The sequence below is a fragment of the Papaver somniferum genome, chromosome 9, assembly GCF_003573695.1.
Source record: "Papaver somniferum cultivar HN1 chromosome 9, ASM357369v1, whole genome shotgun sequence".
NCBI classification, from domain to species: domain Eukaryota; kingdom Viridiplantae; phylum Streptophyta; class Magnoliopsida; order Ranunculales; family Papaveraceae; genus Papaver; species Papaver somniferum.
In genome coordinates this window covers 20,026,808-20,044,204 of record NC_039366.1, presented here as the reverse complement: position 1 = coordinate 20,044,204, position 17,397 = coordinate 20,026,808, and the positions used below count along the sequence as shown (strand labels likewise).

The 17,397-nt window shown below is 34.0% G+C and overlaps 1 protein-coding gene across 1 annotated transcript; it reads right to left on the bottom strand.

The window, feature by feature from the left end:
• Positions 1-14,525: 14,525 nt before the first annotated feature.
• On the bottom strand, positions 14,526-16,389 carry LOC113311536. The gene is made up of 8 exons (XM_026560364.1): positions 16,189-16,389; positions 15,863-16,081; positions 15,668-15,760; positions 15,467-15,574; positions 15,126-15,350; positions 14,991-15,041; positions 14,833-14,888; positions 14,526-14,763 (listed from the first exon to the last, which is right to left on the bottom strand). Exons 1-8 carry the CDS (start codon positions 16,387-16,389, stop codon positions 14,526-14,528), a joined length of 1,191 nt encoding a protein of 396 aa, XP_026416149.1.
• Between the last annotated feature and the right edge of the window lie 1,008 nt (positions 16,390-17,397).

Sequence of the window (17,397 nt, the reverse complement as noted above, 5' to 3'; positions counted from 1 at the left end):
TTTAATATTGTTTCTTGATTGAGTATCATTAAGTTGTAACTCACGAATAGTATTAAGGTTTATTCCATACGGGTTGCCGAACGAAAAAGTTGGGTGTGGTGCTATACCCTCGGTTTTTTAGTTTGCATCTTCTAAGTATATATTCAAATGAATCGATAGTTGATGATGATGGATTTGACATCTTTGAGTGAGATAATGAAAAATATATGGATAAGTATTTATTTGAATAAAGTAGTGTATGATAGAGAAAAGACTATATCCTCTTTATATATACAAGCGGATAACGACTATTTTTTCAAACAAAACTAGCCGTTGGAGACAAAAAAAAAAAGGAAAAAAATACGAAAGAAATCTGAGTTTATATAGGCACATATAGTCCGATTGCAATAATCGGATTATAGGATAAACCTACAATCACTAATTCTTACATACTGAAAAAACTCAAACATGGTTAAAGAATTTGTCCATATATGCACTAACGTAAACCCATTGAGGTTTATGTTCATCACATCAACCCATAAACGGTTTATGTGAGTGTACCATAAGCACCGATTTTGGGGGATATTTTCGTGTTTGATGAACATCAACGGAAATCAGTTTACGTTAATGCATACATAAAAAAATTCCTGTTGAGTTTCAAAAAAAATTACGACGAAATTTCAAATATTCACAGCATGAAGATTGAAGAATCTCTCTTAAAAAGAAATAGATTTGACTTAATCACTTGAGTTGTTGGTCGCCGAAAATATTGTTTGAATTTTTTTTTCGGTTTTTTAGATTAGGTTTTAATTTTTGAATGAAATTGAGAAAAAAATAGATTTTAATTAAAGATTGTTAATAGAAATGATTTTGTTACTATTTTGTTTTCGATAGTTCGAATTATTAGTGTGGTGGGTAGTTTAGTATTTCCATACACTTTAAAGCGTCCACAATCACGCGATCAAAACCAAAGAGAAAAAACTAAAAAATACCATTTTTTTTAGTTTATAGTCAGTGTTAAACACAGCAGGTGACGATCAAATTATACTCAAGCGCACGTATAATCTACGCCTGAAATGGAAAGACGAACGTATAATATACGTCTCACTCACAGGCGAAGATTACAGTTACACCTGAACCAGACGCGCATTATAACTACGCCTGCCAACAGGGGAACATTAAATATCTGTTTGAAATCAAACAGACTCAATAAGTGCGCCTGATTTTCAGACGTTAACTTAAACTTCTCCCTATCAGGCGAACTTTTTAAACTTGTTTGTCACAGGCGAAGTTATAACGTACACCCATTCTCCCACTGCACACGTACCAGTCGTTTGCCGTGAAAAGAAAAAATATTTGCGTGAATAAAAAGGTGGAAACTACAATGTTCTAGACCTCTCTTCTCCTATTGTTCTTTCTCTTATTGTTTTTCTTAAAACAGAAAACATCTTAAATAACGAGCTAACCTAAAAAAAATAAAAAAAATGGACCCGTTATCTTCTGCTTATTCGACAATGAAAGCTTTGAATATCAAGTTTATCTAGAAAAGGTTAGTAAGTAAACTCATATTAATTAATATGACAGTTAATTTTCAAGGGTTTTTCATGATTATCTTTGTTATAGTTATAGATTTTGCAAATTGGATTTGCAAGAATGTAATCGAAGATTATGTTTTATAAATTATAATTCTTATATTGTGTTTAATTGTTAACTAGGTTTTTAAAGGATTAATTTGAATTGATCTTTTTTAATTTGGAAATAATTAATTTGAGTTGAGTTTTGGTTAACTTTATGTGTGTATAAATGGATATGTTTGTTGCAAATGTACAAGTCTTCAAATTTGTGGTTATGTAAATTGGGTTAAAACAATTAATTTTGAATTTGGAATTGATTAATTTAAGTTGGGTTTTGATTAATTTTATGTATATATAAATGGATATGTTTGTTGTACATGTAGAACAACTAATTTGTATGTATGTAAATTGGGTTAAAACAATAGAGATGGATATGTTTGTTGTAGAAAATCTATTATATGGAATTATGAAAGTTTTTAAAGTTATACAATTTTGAATTATGAATGTATATGAATTTATGGAACTATGTATGTTTGGATTAATATTATATTGTTGATTAGTTGATTATAGGTAGACTTTATTATGGAAGAAATTAGAATTTTGTAGGATTGAATAGAGTCGATTACACGATTTAGAGGATTACTCTTTTAACTTGGCAATTAATATATATCTTGATTTTATGAATGTTTATAGAGTTGATTTGTTTAGATGATTACTCTTTTAATGATGTAATTTGCATTTTTGTGGATACTATGAGTGTTTGTAGAGTTGATTTATTTATATGACTACTCTTTTAATCATGAAATCTGTATTTATGTGGATTTATGAATGTTTGAGAGTCGATCGTCAACAAAAGGCTAACAAGAAACCTAAAGTTGTTGCGGAGCCTGATATAGTCCCCGTGGGGGCCTATGTTTCCAGGTTAGGTAAGTACTATGTACTAGAAGATGGTAAGAAACACAGATCAGCGGATATTACATATACACAAGATCAAAATTTTAGTTATCATCATCGTGGTTCCCTCTGACATTATAGAGCACAGTCTTAGAGTTCAATACATAATTGAAAATGCAAGATGAAAAAGTTTTTTGACCATGGACATAGGAGAATCTTGTCATCCGTTGGTTGACCATGGACATAGGAGAGTCTTGTGAGCGTTTTTGAGATACCACGAACAATTTTTCATTTTCCTTTTGGTGAAATGAGGTTCACACCCCTTGATTGGGTCATGTTGACAGGATTGAGTATTGGTGTTGGGGATGATGTACCCTATAATCGGTGGATTACAAATTTGATCTTGTCCGTGAGAAATTTTTTCCATAGCTGATGGATCCATTAGTTCTTAAACGATAAGAAAAAGGTCAGGAACGGGTTTCAGATGCAATTACAGTTACATTTTTAAGCATATATTTCAATGTAGATACATTGAAAGCAGTTAACGATGAAAGAAGCCTGTTTTTGATCAAAATGACACAATTTTGGATTACAGTGCAAACTTTTGGTCAATGAGGTAGAATTTGGATTAGTTATACTTATATTTTGGATTAGAATTTGAATTTATGTCAAGACATATTGTGACACAATGCAAACTTTGATATGGCAGACATCATACTTGCAGTATTGGATTACGATGTAGATTTAAATCAGGGGATATGTCACCAAATTATGGCGCTGGTAAAGTTTTGTCTATAATGTAAATTTCGGGTCCAAGGGAAAACTTTAACCTATGTAGCAAATTTTATCCAACACGAGAACTTTGGGTGGTAAACTTTGGATCATACAACAATGCAAATTGGGATCATGCACATATTATGGGTTACAATGTAGATTCTCGGCAGGTTGGTTGTGAATCTCGTGATAACACTTGCTAAAATTGTTTGTTAAATGAAAATATCATCGAAATTTCTTAATTGACCGTGACACTGTTATTAAAAAAATAAAAAATCCAACATTTATAATGGGATGCCACGGAAAATACTAAAACTCATATAAGACAAATTAGAAAAAAAAATCGGCTCCCCATCAAAGTAATAAATTTGGATCACGGATACATTTTGGCTTGTGAGGCTATCAATTTTTGGTCATAGGCCGCCTGAACGGCCGTTAAATTACATGTAAAAAAGTATCCTGCAAATGCGTAGCTGCACTAGTTCCGAAGGATGAGTTTACCCTTTTTCTTAAGCGGAAATTTTTCTCTGCAAATACTAGTATCACGCTATTAACAGCCTCGCTCCTCAATCATATCCAATAATAGTTCCACACTCTTACCTACAAGTAATCTATTGTTCAATTTAAGTTTTCAGAATTTTAAGTTTAAAACCCCTTTTTAGGAAATGTAAAACCATAGAAATGAAATGAACATTTGGGAGAATTTGATATTAATAGGAACTCATTACCCAGAATCAAAGTTCATTTTGCTAGTTAACATGGAACAGACGAATAAACTTCATTTTAATTTTGTGTGGATTTTGTCTTTGATTTTTTTTTCTCTTGCCAGACAAATTGAGATAAGTTTAAATGGTTTGATACGGATAGGAAGTAAAATATCCAAATCACATGACAACTCGGTTTGTTGTGAATCCACCTATGTGTTTAAGATATTAATTATTAATCGATTATGCTTTCAGTTTCAACGTAGTTAAGACAGTTAATGTGTATGTATTCAACTATTTATACGTGTTTTATCATAAAGTCTCTCTTTCACTACTAATCAATAAGCATCATGTTTGAGATAAATCAAACATTTGTTTGTTGTCAATCCATCTATGTGTTTAAGATGTTATTAATCAGTAATGCTTTCAGTTTCAATGTAGTTAAGAAAGTTAATGTGTTTGTATTCAACTATTTATACGTGTTCTATTATGGTTTATATAATAAATGAAAAGACCTAGTTTGTGCTTATCTCTTGAAATTATTCTTGTCTTCTAAATTTATTGACCTTTATTTCCCAACATCATCTCTGATTTCCAACATTTGGTACCAGAGCTTGGTGCCTTCCAAATGTTTGTTGTTATTGTCGTAAGAAGTTAAAGGTTAAAGAATGGAAAAAAAGAACTATGTGCAGCCATCAATACCATGTTTTGATGGTCAATATGACCATTTGATTATTTTAATGGAAAAATTTCTGAGATCCAAGGAGTACCAAAATATGGTAGAAAAACGAGTTTTAGAACCATCAATGGAAGCGGAGTTACGAGCGTTATCAGCTGCACAAAAGACGAAGCTTAAAGAACTGAGACTCAAAGATTTGAAGATGAAGAATCACATATTTTAAGCAATTGATAAAATATTTTTGGAAAGAATTCTTTTAAAAGATTCATTAAAACAAATCCGGGACTCAATGAAGAAGACGTACCAAGGAACGACGAAAGTGAAACGTGCAATTTTGCAAGCACTTCGTAAGGATTTTGAGAATTTGAATGTGCAATCAGGCGAGAGTGTTGTTGGTTATGTTTTCAGAACTATGGCTGTTGCAAATAAAATGAAAATCAATGGAGAAAATAATGAGATATGTAGTGATATCTAAGAAATTTTACGTTCTACGACATCAAAGTTTGATTATGTTATTTATTCGGTTGAAGAGTCAATATATATTGATCTCTTACGACTGATGAATTCATGAGTTCATTGTTGGTTCATGAGCAAGGAATCAATCAACATGAAGAATGATGAAGTTCACTAGATGATGAGAGAGCCCTTATATCAAGACTTAACCATGAAAAATGAAGAAATAAAGGTGATTTTCATTTCAATTCTCATCCATGTTCAATTTGCAAGAGAACAAATCATGTTACTAATAATTTTTGGTACATGGATAATAATAAGAGACCATCATTATAAGAAATTTGGTCACATTAAAAGATAATGCAGTGACTATGACCAAATTTTGACCATGAAGGCTAAATTCCAACCTTAAGAAAGACCTAGTGAACTAACTTCAACATAAGATTTTAACTAGTGAACTAACTTCAACCTAAGATTTTTTCCATGAAGTCTAAAGTCCACAAACTGTTTTTAGGTCTTTCCTTACTACTTTTTAGGTCAGTTTCCGGAACCAACTAGGATAATTGAAGGCCAAGCATTGTAAACCTATATAAATAGGTATTAGGCTTTTCAAATAAGATAGGAATCAATCCATCATAAGCTAGGGTTTATTTCAACATCTTAAACATAGGGTTTACCCCTTTAGGTAGAAAACACCATTATTCATCTTCTTCATCTTATTTGTAATATGAGTAGATAAATTCTTTGTTGATTAAGGATGAATTAATGTTTTAAGCATGAAGCTTTATTATTAATACAAATCTATTCAGAGTTTTTATCATCATCATTTGTTTTTACCATATCTAGGGTTCATGAGTGATTCTTCGATTGATTTGGAGTGCACGCTAGATTGATCTATTAATCGTTCTATTGCTAGTAGAGATTAGGAGATAAGTAATCGTCAAATAACTATCCACACAAGTAGAAATAACGAGAACTTACAGAGAGTTTCTGTGGAATAATTGCGAGTGAAAACAACACCAGCAAGCAAACCTTGAGCTAAGAGTTTAACTACCGGGATTAACCTAATTCACAAATCCTAAAACGTTAAATTGGATTACACCTTCAGTGAACAATTACTTGGTGGTTCGGTTGAATAGAAACTGATAGTGGATGACTTATGTATCCGTGGTAAAAGGAGTTTTAGGATAGCACTGAGCTAGCTGCTATTCTACGGTTGGTGATGAATGTTTCTAATGAAGATAGATAATTATACTATTGGGTCAACGTTTGGTAACGGTGAAGGGCTCCTTGATCATCTTTCTTTTATTTGTTACTATTTTTATTTTACTTTAATTCAATCCCCCTTTGTGTTTTACTTTATTTTGCTGTTTCAAATAACCTATCAATTACACATCTCTATGTGGGAACGATCCATACTACCGCTATATTACTAGTTAATAGTGGGAATATCTTGAGTACTTTGTTGTACTTACGACACACATCAGTAAAACATCTTGTTTTTGTTCAATAAAATGCAATAAATAATAACAATAAAAATAATTAATATTACACAAATGTACATAATAACTAAAATTAAAATAAAAAAGTATTTAATCATATCATATAGTTTACGCGCATGTACGATGTGAGTTTTACAGATTGTATATTTATGAGATAAAATAAAAGAGAATAAAAAGTATTTATAAATTTTTTTGGAAGTCTTCCAAAATTTTACATATTTTGTAAGACTTTCATCAAGACAATTATATAAACCAAAGCCATTCAAAGTCTTGAAAATAGGAAAGTATGCAAAGTCTTTGAATTTCAATTTTACAACGAGTAAAACATGTTAGAGCATTGCTCGGTCGAACTCACAAGTGTTGCTATCTCAAGCTTATTGTCAAATGTAGTTGTCAAAATTATATCTTTGTTTCTAGTCTACATTTAGTCAGGTCTCAGATTAGGATAGAAGTGTGTGGTTGAGATTCGGATTTCACTGCATTCGGCCGTTTGAATACGAATATCTTCAGGAGTTTTGGAGAACTTGAACATCAAAAGGTAAGTGAAGACTGAACCACCTATTTCTCAAGTTTTCATCTTTTTATCTTTGATACATTGTCGCATGACTAAATTAGAAAATACATGCATAATAGAAATTTCGAGTCAAGTTTATCTTGAATACCATTCTCGAAATATGACTAAGCTTAAGAACGTTTATTCATACTTGATGAATTCGGTTTAGAGCAATTTATTGTTTATAATCTAATCATGATTCGATATTTAATCATTTGAAAATTGCATGGAGCGGTGATATGTGTCATTGATGTTATTCGGGAATGTTTCATATTAATTATTAGAGAGATATAGAACTACTATTAATCTGAATACATGACAATATGCATACCAGTTCACATATTGGGAGAAATGTTATAAGTCCAGAGCCGCAGTACATGTACCTAGTACACGTACCTGTGTAGCTATAGTTCGGCAGCGATTTTTTGGTACGCATACCCGGTATCCATACCATAAAAAGTCTGTTGATCGTGAAATAGGAAACGTACGCATGCCCAATATGCAAACTGGAAAAGATCTGTTGGTTTCAATACCAGAAAGGTACGCGTACCCAGTACGCATACCATAAAATATTTGTGATTTCCTGAACTTGTTTTTGTCTTAAGGGTACATATACCCTGTACACGTACTATGACAAGAATATTCACGAATAGGTACAATACACGTACCAGCTACACGTACTTACCCTGTCGAATATTTTCAGATGCATCAGAGTTATTTCTATGAGATAATCGGCATTTGAACAACTCTCTAAAAATATTATCTAGACATTTTTGATCATATGTGTGATTCAAGAAAATTCTTACAGTATTATATGAAAATGGTTAAGTTTATCGTTCAATTGGCTAGTTTCGGCTAACCTTCATGAACATGTCATTGTACACCGTTCGGTTACAGTTCATCCTAACCAAAGTATATATTCTACTATGTTAATCACAAGTCAAGTTTTTCATCTATCGGTGATTATTGATTGCTTGGTTCCAAAGCTACTTTGATCTTAAAAGTATATATAAGGAAAACCTCAAGCAACTGAGATTTTTGAATCTTTAACACTATTCTTGTGTGTCATAGTTGAAAAAGTGGGAGTCTAACAACCACACCCAATATTTGATTCGGCAATCTGTATGGACCAAAGTCCAATATAATTCCAAGAGAATCAACTAGACATTCAGACTCAATCAAGGAAAGATATCCAAGAGCTATATATATCTCTTTCTCAAATCAATCAACAAATCAACAGGATGGAATCTGTGAACTGATTGGAATGAGAATAACTTGGACGGTATCAAAAACCAATGTCCAAGTGTCAATCAATTTTTATCCAACGAGCAAGGTTGGATTTACCAATTGATTGAACTACGCACAACCTGTGATATTTTAATTATGTATACAAATATAATCCGGAAAAAAATAACACAATCACCAGAAATTTAGTTAACGAGGAAACCGCAAAAGCAGAAAATCCCTTGGACGTGGTCCAGATTGAACACCACACTATAATAAACCGCTACAAAAACTATCCTACTACAAGTTAACTTCGGACTGGAATGTAGTTTATCCCTAACCAAGTCCCACACCTATTAAGGTATAGTCGCGTTCCTTATGCCTCTATAACCACGTCGGATTATGCGCACTTGATTCCCTTAGATGATCTCACCCATAACTAAGAGTTGTTACAACCTAATGTTGAAGACTTATAAACAAATTTGTCTTCCCACATAAATGTCTATTCTTATTCGGTTTTTGTTCCATATTTAGATAAATCAAGTTGAACAAGTTCCAATTGATTATCCGGTCTTATATTCCCGAAGAACAAACAAGAATATCAATCACCTCACAATAACTTAACTATATGGTGGTAGAAGAAGTTATTGCGTAATCACAAGAGTCCGAGACGAAGAACTGTTGTGATTACTTTTTATATCTTACTTATCGGAGATAAATCTCGAGTGAATCTTAAAGAATATAAAACTCAATACGATAGAATAAGTAAGATCAGAATACACAACTACAGAGACAATAATTGGATCTGCTTCAGAATCCCAATGACTTCTTTAATTCGTTAACCTATAATGGTTTTAGGAAAAATCTAGGTTAAAGGAGAATCAACTCTAGTACGCAACTAGTACCACACAGCGGAGTGAGGATTAGGTTTCCCAGGTGTTAGATTTCTCCCTTATATAGTCTTCAAATTAGGGTTTCTTATAATCAAAGCTAAGATAACTTAGTAACAAAGTAATCAATGTTTACCGTTAGATGAAACCCCAACTCAAGATTCAAGCTAAGTCTGCTTAGAAAATAAGCATTCATTCTCCACCGTTAGATGGTCTTAGCTTGTTACATACAAATGAAATATACCTTCATTTGGATATTGTTTACCATACCTAAACGTGTATATTGAGTTGGCTCAATAATAGTTAACCGAAGTTAGCCACACGAACACTTTCATCTTAACCACATTCATCTAACACTTATAGATCAAATATGATGATCAATCAAACATGAAATATAATCAAATGAATCCAATTGTGTTTCAAACAGAGTTGTTCAATTGTTCATCATTCCATAGAAATAATTATGAACCAATTGAATTAGAATCAGTTTGATTCGTAATCGTACAAAGTACTAATACATGAATCAATTGATGAAGATTAAGCCACAGTTTGAAAACTTTGCACTCCTTAGATAATAAATGTTTTAGTTCATGAGTATGAAAAACATATATGACCGATTCTAGAACATAACTACTGTGTTCGCCAACTAGGTACGCGAACATCAGCTCTGGGCCTTGTCCTTGACTAGATGTTCGCAAACTAGGTACGTGAAAAACTATTCCGGACCCAACTCAGGTAAACTCGTTCGCATACTAGGTACGCAAACAAGAGTTTCAGACCTTCTCAGGTAAATCTGTTCGCATACTACGCAAACAAGAGTTCCGGACCTGAATCATCACAATACAGTTCGCATACTAGGTATGCATACCATGTTGTATCCAGACTTAGTAAATCGTTCTAAACTCTTATTTCAATAATTGAAACATCCTTAATATATGACAATGGATGTCTCACACATACCATTATATTTTAGGTAATTTTCAAGTGATCGAATGATCAATACAAAACTTCCCAAGCTAACATCAAATGACCGTCTCACACAAATCATATAAGATGTGTTCAAGGAAATTTTCACATGATCATCTTTTGACTTCATATTTAGTTTCCAACAAATAAATTGTTTCTAACTAAACTCGTTAAGAATGCGATGAAAATATCTAAATATAAAACTTCCAACACATATTTCGAGAAATAGATAAGCGAGATAAACTCGGCTCGAAATATCAAATGTGTATAATATAAAAGTCTATATATCTGTACGACTTAGTCTCTTTATAAGATAGAATAAAATAGACTTATGAGTGATAGATAAGTTTTAGTCTCCACATATATTTTGTTGATGAAGTTCTTCCAAGCTCTTCAGTAGATCTTCGTCTGCAATTGGTGAACGACGTGAAGTCTAAAGCTCAACTACACATTCTATCATAGTCCGAGACATAGCTATAAGTATATTAGAAATTAAGTATATAGTTTTGATCAACTAAACTTGGCAAACAATCTTGAGATAGCAACGCTTGCGAGTTCGACTGAGCAGTGCTCTAACAATCTCCCCCTTAGTCAATTTTAGTGAAAAAACTATCAATACATGTGGATTACAAAATAAACATACTATGTAGCTTCTCATCCATCATGTTTGAGTTCCTTGGCTCTTCAACATTCCTTAAATTCTTCATTATCCAAGTACCTCTAGCGATTTTGAAAGTATTCAACTCAGCATCAGTTGTCGGCCCTCGGCGCAGATAGTTGGGGACAAATGACACAAGCAGGGCCCTTCCAAATATTAGAGGTACATTTTCCTCCTATTCCTATTCCTATTATATTCAAATAAACTTAGGTGATTAACTTTTTGGCTGGTTGTTATGGCTGATTAGTTTTGGGATTATTAATACTTGGGCATATGTCGAAAAAATATCAATAAATCTAATGAACATAGATTTCCTAGAAGTTCTCGGTGGAAGGTAAAGAAAAAGAAAACATACGATATTGTTCGCGTAAGGAGTCAGCTAAATAAGCTGATTGTAGACCAAGTAACATGGCAACCGTGGAAATCCTTTTGAAATGTCCTTGACGCAGACAAAGGACGCAAGGCTTTGGATCTCTCGGATTTGACGGTTATATTTTTTAGGAATGGCGTTGTGAGTTGAAAATTTCTTTTTCATGTCACCATTATCACACATAAACACTGCCCTTTATTTTCTGATAGTTATTTTTTTTATACTTATTTAAATAATAACATAATTATCACATGCATATTCCATGGGTCATGCACCTATTGAGCGGTTTATTACTACATTGTTCAGCATGAGTTGTACCTGGGTGAACGGTGTTGGAGGAAAAACCATCCGAATTATGGAATTCCCATAAACCCACCTATCATTGATGATGATGCAACAAAATATAAAAACGGTGGTTGGTTCGATGCAACTACCAGTGTGAAAGTCTCTCCCTATGATACATATATACAATACTGGTGACATGTAACTAACTTACAGAATTATGTGACTAGTCTTGATTGGGATGTAGAAGCATATTGGTACGTTGGTGACCTTCATAAGCACACGCTTGAAGAACCTGCTGAACATGTTCCCATTCCGCCTCAACATCACTTATCACATGTAAGTTTCAACAAACTTTTTTTTTTTAAGTTCATAATAATATGTGCTAATATAATTTATTCTTTGCATAGTATACTGAAGCTTATGGATTTTTTTAACAACAAGCCAATTTTAATCAACAATTTCTCCAATTTACATTTAATCAAATAAAGAACAAGAAATAGAGGCACTACAAAATAAAAACCAAAATTTGGGCACAACTGTCCCAATTCTATACGCAACAATCACCCCAGCATCCCCTTAGATACGGTAGGTTTTCTCAAACTTTGCCACATCACATTTGGAGTCAAACAATCCAAGGTTCAACATCAACAACGTCGTCATTTAATCCCCTTCCAAGAATGCCTAATCCTTTTATTCCACCACAAACTGCATCATCGAATCAAGATACAGATGGTATGAATGCCTAATTTTTTTTATGATTGTCTCATTTAAATATCTTTTTTTAATGTGTTTTTTCCCCTGATATAGAATAGTCATTTCAAATGTCAATTTTTCAACATCTTGTCTTTTTTTGCATAATATTGTCGTTCAAATTGACATTTCTTTTCTTTTTTGCTGTGTGTTTTCTTTTCATCGTCCCTTACTCTTGATAATTTTTCAAACACCAAGAATGTGTAGTCCAATCAAGACCTCAACACTTGTTCTTTTTATATTTATAATTCCCTTGGATTTTCGTTATATATTGAAGACTCGATCTCTTAATTTATACAAACCAACACAATTCTTATGCTTCTAGTAATAATAGTTTCTTCTTCATCTGATAATAATGGAATACTATGAGAATACCATTCACTATTGTTTTTCTATTTTTTTTCTTCTTCTAATAATAGCTTCTACTCCTCGGATGATGATTCAGTAGCAATTAAGCAAAATAACATGGCCGTCAGTTTGAGAGTCCTTGTTACAAATTCAAACTGGCCTCAAACTCGTATCAAAATACCTGGAAATCATGATTCGGGAGCTAAAATTCTCTGGAGAGACTACTTTGCCCCGAACTCACACTTTCCACCAATATATTTCCTAGAAGATTCAGAATGCGGTGACAATTGTTTAAGCGAGTAGTGGCACATGTTGCGTCCGAAAATCCTTATTTTGTTCAAAATCCCTATGCTTGCAGGGTTCTTGAATTAAACCCTCATCATAAAGTAACAACAGTAATCCGAATGTTAGCTTATGGATATGCAACATATCTAATAGATGAGTACTTACGTATTGGAGAAACCACTATTTTAGAAGCTACTCGTAGGTTCTGTAAGACGATTGTTCATTTGTATGGGAAAGAATATTTGCATGAACCAACTGTGGGTGATGTTAAATTGTTGCTTAAGAAAAACAGAGACACAGGATTTCCAGGGATGTTGGGTAGTCTAGATTGCATGCATTGAAAATGAGATAAATGTCCATCAACAAAATCAGGGGCTTACACCGCGTATAAAGGGAACAAAGGTATTGTATTGGAGGCGGTGGTGTCGTATGATCTCTGATTTTGGCATGTAATTTTTGGTATGCCAACGTGATGAACCGTTCATATGTTTTTCGAAGTCTTATCAACGGGAAAGCACCACCAGTGAACTTTGTGGTAAACGACATGCATACACTACGGGAAAAATAGCGATTAACTACCTCGGAAAACAATTGTCGTACGACATAAGACGATGTTTATCTATAGGTTGCACAAGGGGGGGGGGGGGGGGGGAGGTGTTTGTAGAAAGTCTTCAATTCTTTGAAACCCTTTAGATAGAGTCGTAAACTTGGTTGTGGTTCAATTTTGTACAACACTTGCTTCAGTTGTGAAACTTAATCCAAATTACTGGCAACATCTCACACAACTCTTCAAGTTGTTGTAATAATTTATTTCACAACAAATTTACAAGTCTTAGAAACATCTAACACAACCAATATAACAGTTGTGTATATACCATTCTCCCAACTATTATTATAGTTGTAGGACATTCCCAACTTATGTTTCACAACAAGAGGGTTGTGTAGCAGAAACCCGTATCACAACTGATGCAAGCGTAGTATAAGACGTGTTTCACAATCATTACTTGGTTTGTAAGTATTTCTTACACAACAAAAATATGTATAGGAGAAACTCGTATCACAACCAAGTTCACAGTAGTATGACATCATATTCACAACCGCTAACATGTGTAGCAGAAACATGTATCTCACAACCTTTGTACTTGTAGTAGAAGTTTATTTCTACAATCCAGTGCATTGTTGTAATCAACTGTTTCACAACAAATCCGATGTGTAGCAGAAACAAGTATCACAACTATTATTGTTGTATCACAACACGTGCTCCGTGTAGCATAAAAACGTATCACAATATTTGTTTGTGTTGTATAATTACAAATTCACAACCCATGCCCTGTGTAGTGATAACCTTTTTTCCATTACAGGTTTTCGATTTACAACCATGTTTAGCAGTTGTGATTCTTTTACATTTTAGAAAAAAATATATAAAATTGCTTTTCGATGCACACAAATATATATATAAATCGACTTCCATTCATTCAGATAAAAACCATTAAAATGTAACAAGTCAAGAGATCAACATATAAACAAGTTAACAGATCAGCATTGTTTCCTGAAACACTCATTGTTTTAAACTGATGAAAGCAACAAAAAAAGAACCATTGTCTCCTGAAACACACCCCAAACAAATTAACAGATTATCAGATGGCAGGCATTATAAGATCCTTGGCCCATCTGACATAAGTTCCTACAACATCCAACACACGCTTCAAGTCACCCGATGGCTTGTAGAGATGAGCATCATCAACACGAGAAGTAGTCACAGTTACTTTGTATGCGCCAAAATCTATTGGCATTACATGAAACTCCATCTTTGGATCTGTTTCAGCAATAATCGCGTCAGCAACAACCTCGTTCTCATTGTACCAACTGAGCAACCTGCAAGCTTTACCCTTCCCTAGCACTTCCTACACCCTTGGTCTGCTAATTGGACTGTCATTTACACACTGGGGAATAATCCTGCTAGTGCTAGCAATACCATGGGTGTTGCTAGCTTTTCCAGACTACAGGAAAAATAAAACAACAACATCAGAAACTCATAATGGGAGCAATAAAGATAATCAGCATTTTTATAGAAACATAAGCACACTTACAATTGGACTGACCTTGTTCAAGTGTGAGCCATCATGGCAGCAGACGCATCTCGAGGTTTTTTCCTGTACCAACACCAAACCAGCAGTATGAGACGCAAGTTTCAATTTTTCAACTAAAAGAAACGAAAGCGATAATTAGAATCTCACCTCTAACAGTGCAAGTCTCGCATTCATTTCAGTCATACTGTCCTTACACTCTTTGATGATCTTCTTGTAATGGCTCTTGAAAACCATCTTTGTCTTTGTCACTCCATACCCAATACCTCTCAGTCTCCCTGGTTTGTCGTCACCAAGAGATTTGGAGATAAAATCGTCTGTCACAGATGATCCAACATAAGCACCATGCTCTTCTGCTGCTCTTTCAATTTTTTCCTGCATTAGTGTACAAGTAACCCAATTAGTCACATTTTTGCATCATTCAAACACACATATATATTAAGCAAAGAAATTAACAAAAAATATAAGAGAAATATGAGTTGAGTTCTCACTAAAGCCTCCACAATACCAGGATTAGGTTCCTTCCCTTCCTTCTGTTTGTGACCCGTTATCCAAAGCTCGACTCTATCAATGTCTTCTTTTGTATTCCGCTTCTTTTGCTGCAAACAATATGTTATCTAGCTAGTTAGCATATGAACAATTTGAATACAATGAACGTATAATGAACATAGGAATAAAAATACACAACATACCATTTTAGCCTTGAGTCTCGCATAACCTTCTCTACTGAGAGTGTGTGAAGTGGTGTGTTTCTGTCTAACTTGTTGCATCTGCAATCTTTTTGCCTGATAAAGTAACAGAACGTCATTAACTAAACAACAATGAATGTACAAGGGTTGAACACAAAAATAATTTAACTTATTGTGATATGAACCCTGAACACTTACTCTGAATTCCTCCGAGCGAACATGTGCCACGAACTCTTCCCACTCATTGACAATATCATTCTCTGGTTTCAGTGCTACCAGCTTCATCTCTCTTTCTTCTTCCTCTAGCTCATCCAAGGCGAGGATTTTACCAGCTTTCCTAGACCTAGCCTCTTTCAGATAACTTCCCATCTTCTCAAGATAGTAGTCTTTGTAAAAATCATCGACAATAAACCTTTGCTGCAAATACAAGCAAAAGAGTTACAAGAGTTAAAGATGTAACGGATAGTGTATAAATCTTCTAAATACATTATAAAAGTAAAAGAGTTGAAGAGTCAAGAAATTACCATGATAATCGCCCATATGTTATCTTTGGCCTCTCTAGGGACAAGTCTCCAGTCCTTGTGCTTTAATGGGATGTTTCTCTTAACTAAAACTCCCAACACGCTTGCAACCTGCACCGAAGGATCACCAACATGCTGATCCTTATTGTTAAACCTCACAACTTCCTTGCCATTCTTATCAGCTGTTAGCCCTAGTGCACTCATCCTTGTTGGGCCGCGTGGAACATACTTTCTTTTGGATTTTTCGTGCAAAAGAGTTAAGGATGGAAAAAATAAATAAGGATACAACTCAGGTGACTTGCTCATACTTTATCAGATAATTCAGAGTGAAAAGACTTAAGGATGAAAAAACTAACATAAACAAAAGAGTCATACCTGATGAGCTTCAGTTTCATTTTCTGCATCATTCACGTCAACATCATTCTCATTTTCCGTGTTTTCTTTTTCCACCTCTTAAACAACATCCTTATCTTGTTCAAGTTCTTCATCTTCTTCTTCTTCGTCTTCAAAATCTGATAAAGTATCATCAGCATTCCTGAGTTGTACATTCGGACATGGCCCTGTGTACAATTTCCGCTTTGCAACTCTTCCCTTAGGAACAACTTCTTCAGTAAAGGGTGCAACAGGAGATTCTAATGGTGTGGACTGTTCAACAGAGGGTTCAGTGGAAGGTGCCTCTTGAGATGCTCCTGGTTGAGATTGTTCCGGTTCAACTGAACTTTCCCTTTTCCTAAGTGATGATCGTGTTGGAGTAGGCTTTTCAGCGGTTGGTTCAACTGCACTTTGAGTTTTCCGAGGTGATGATTGTGTTGGAGTAGTCTTTTCAGCACTTTATGGATCCTCGTAGCTGTTCTTAAACCTAGGGGATGATCGCCTTGGAGTCCTTTCACTTTCAAGAAGCTCTGAACTCTTCTTCTTCTTCTTAGGAGTTTGTTTGCCATGAGACTTTTTACTCTTATCTTTTAAAATGATCTGCAAAATAAACTGAACTATGTTAATCAAAAGGAGATAGTAAATAAAGTGATTGATACAAGTAAAAAGAAACTGAATCATAAGAGATTTGTTACTACGTACCCTTATAGGAGCCGAGACAGAACTGACGGTTTTGGCTTGGACGCTTTTTGCTTGCTTACTTGCTACCTTTTTGGGAGATGGCACCTAATTATTGCTTACTACCTTTTTGGGAGATGGCACCTAATTATTGCTTACTAC

What these genes read in the sequence shown, in the direction of transcription:
- LOC113311536 (XM_026560364.1), bottom strand. Translation starts at nt 16,389, where the DNA reads ATGAGTGCACTAGGGCTAACAGCTGATAAGAATGGCAAGGAAGTTGTG. An exon ending in TTCGCTCGGAGGAATTCAGA is followed by an intron (nt 15,761 to 15,862) that starts GTAAGTGTTCAG and finishes TTACTTTATCAG; the next exon opens with GCAAAAAGATTGCAGATGCA. An exon ending in CTGGTATTGTGGAGGCTTTA is followed by an intron (nt 15,351 to 15,466) that starts GTGAGAACTCAA and finishes ACACTAATGCAG; the next exon opens with GAAAAAATTGAAAGAGCAGC.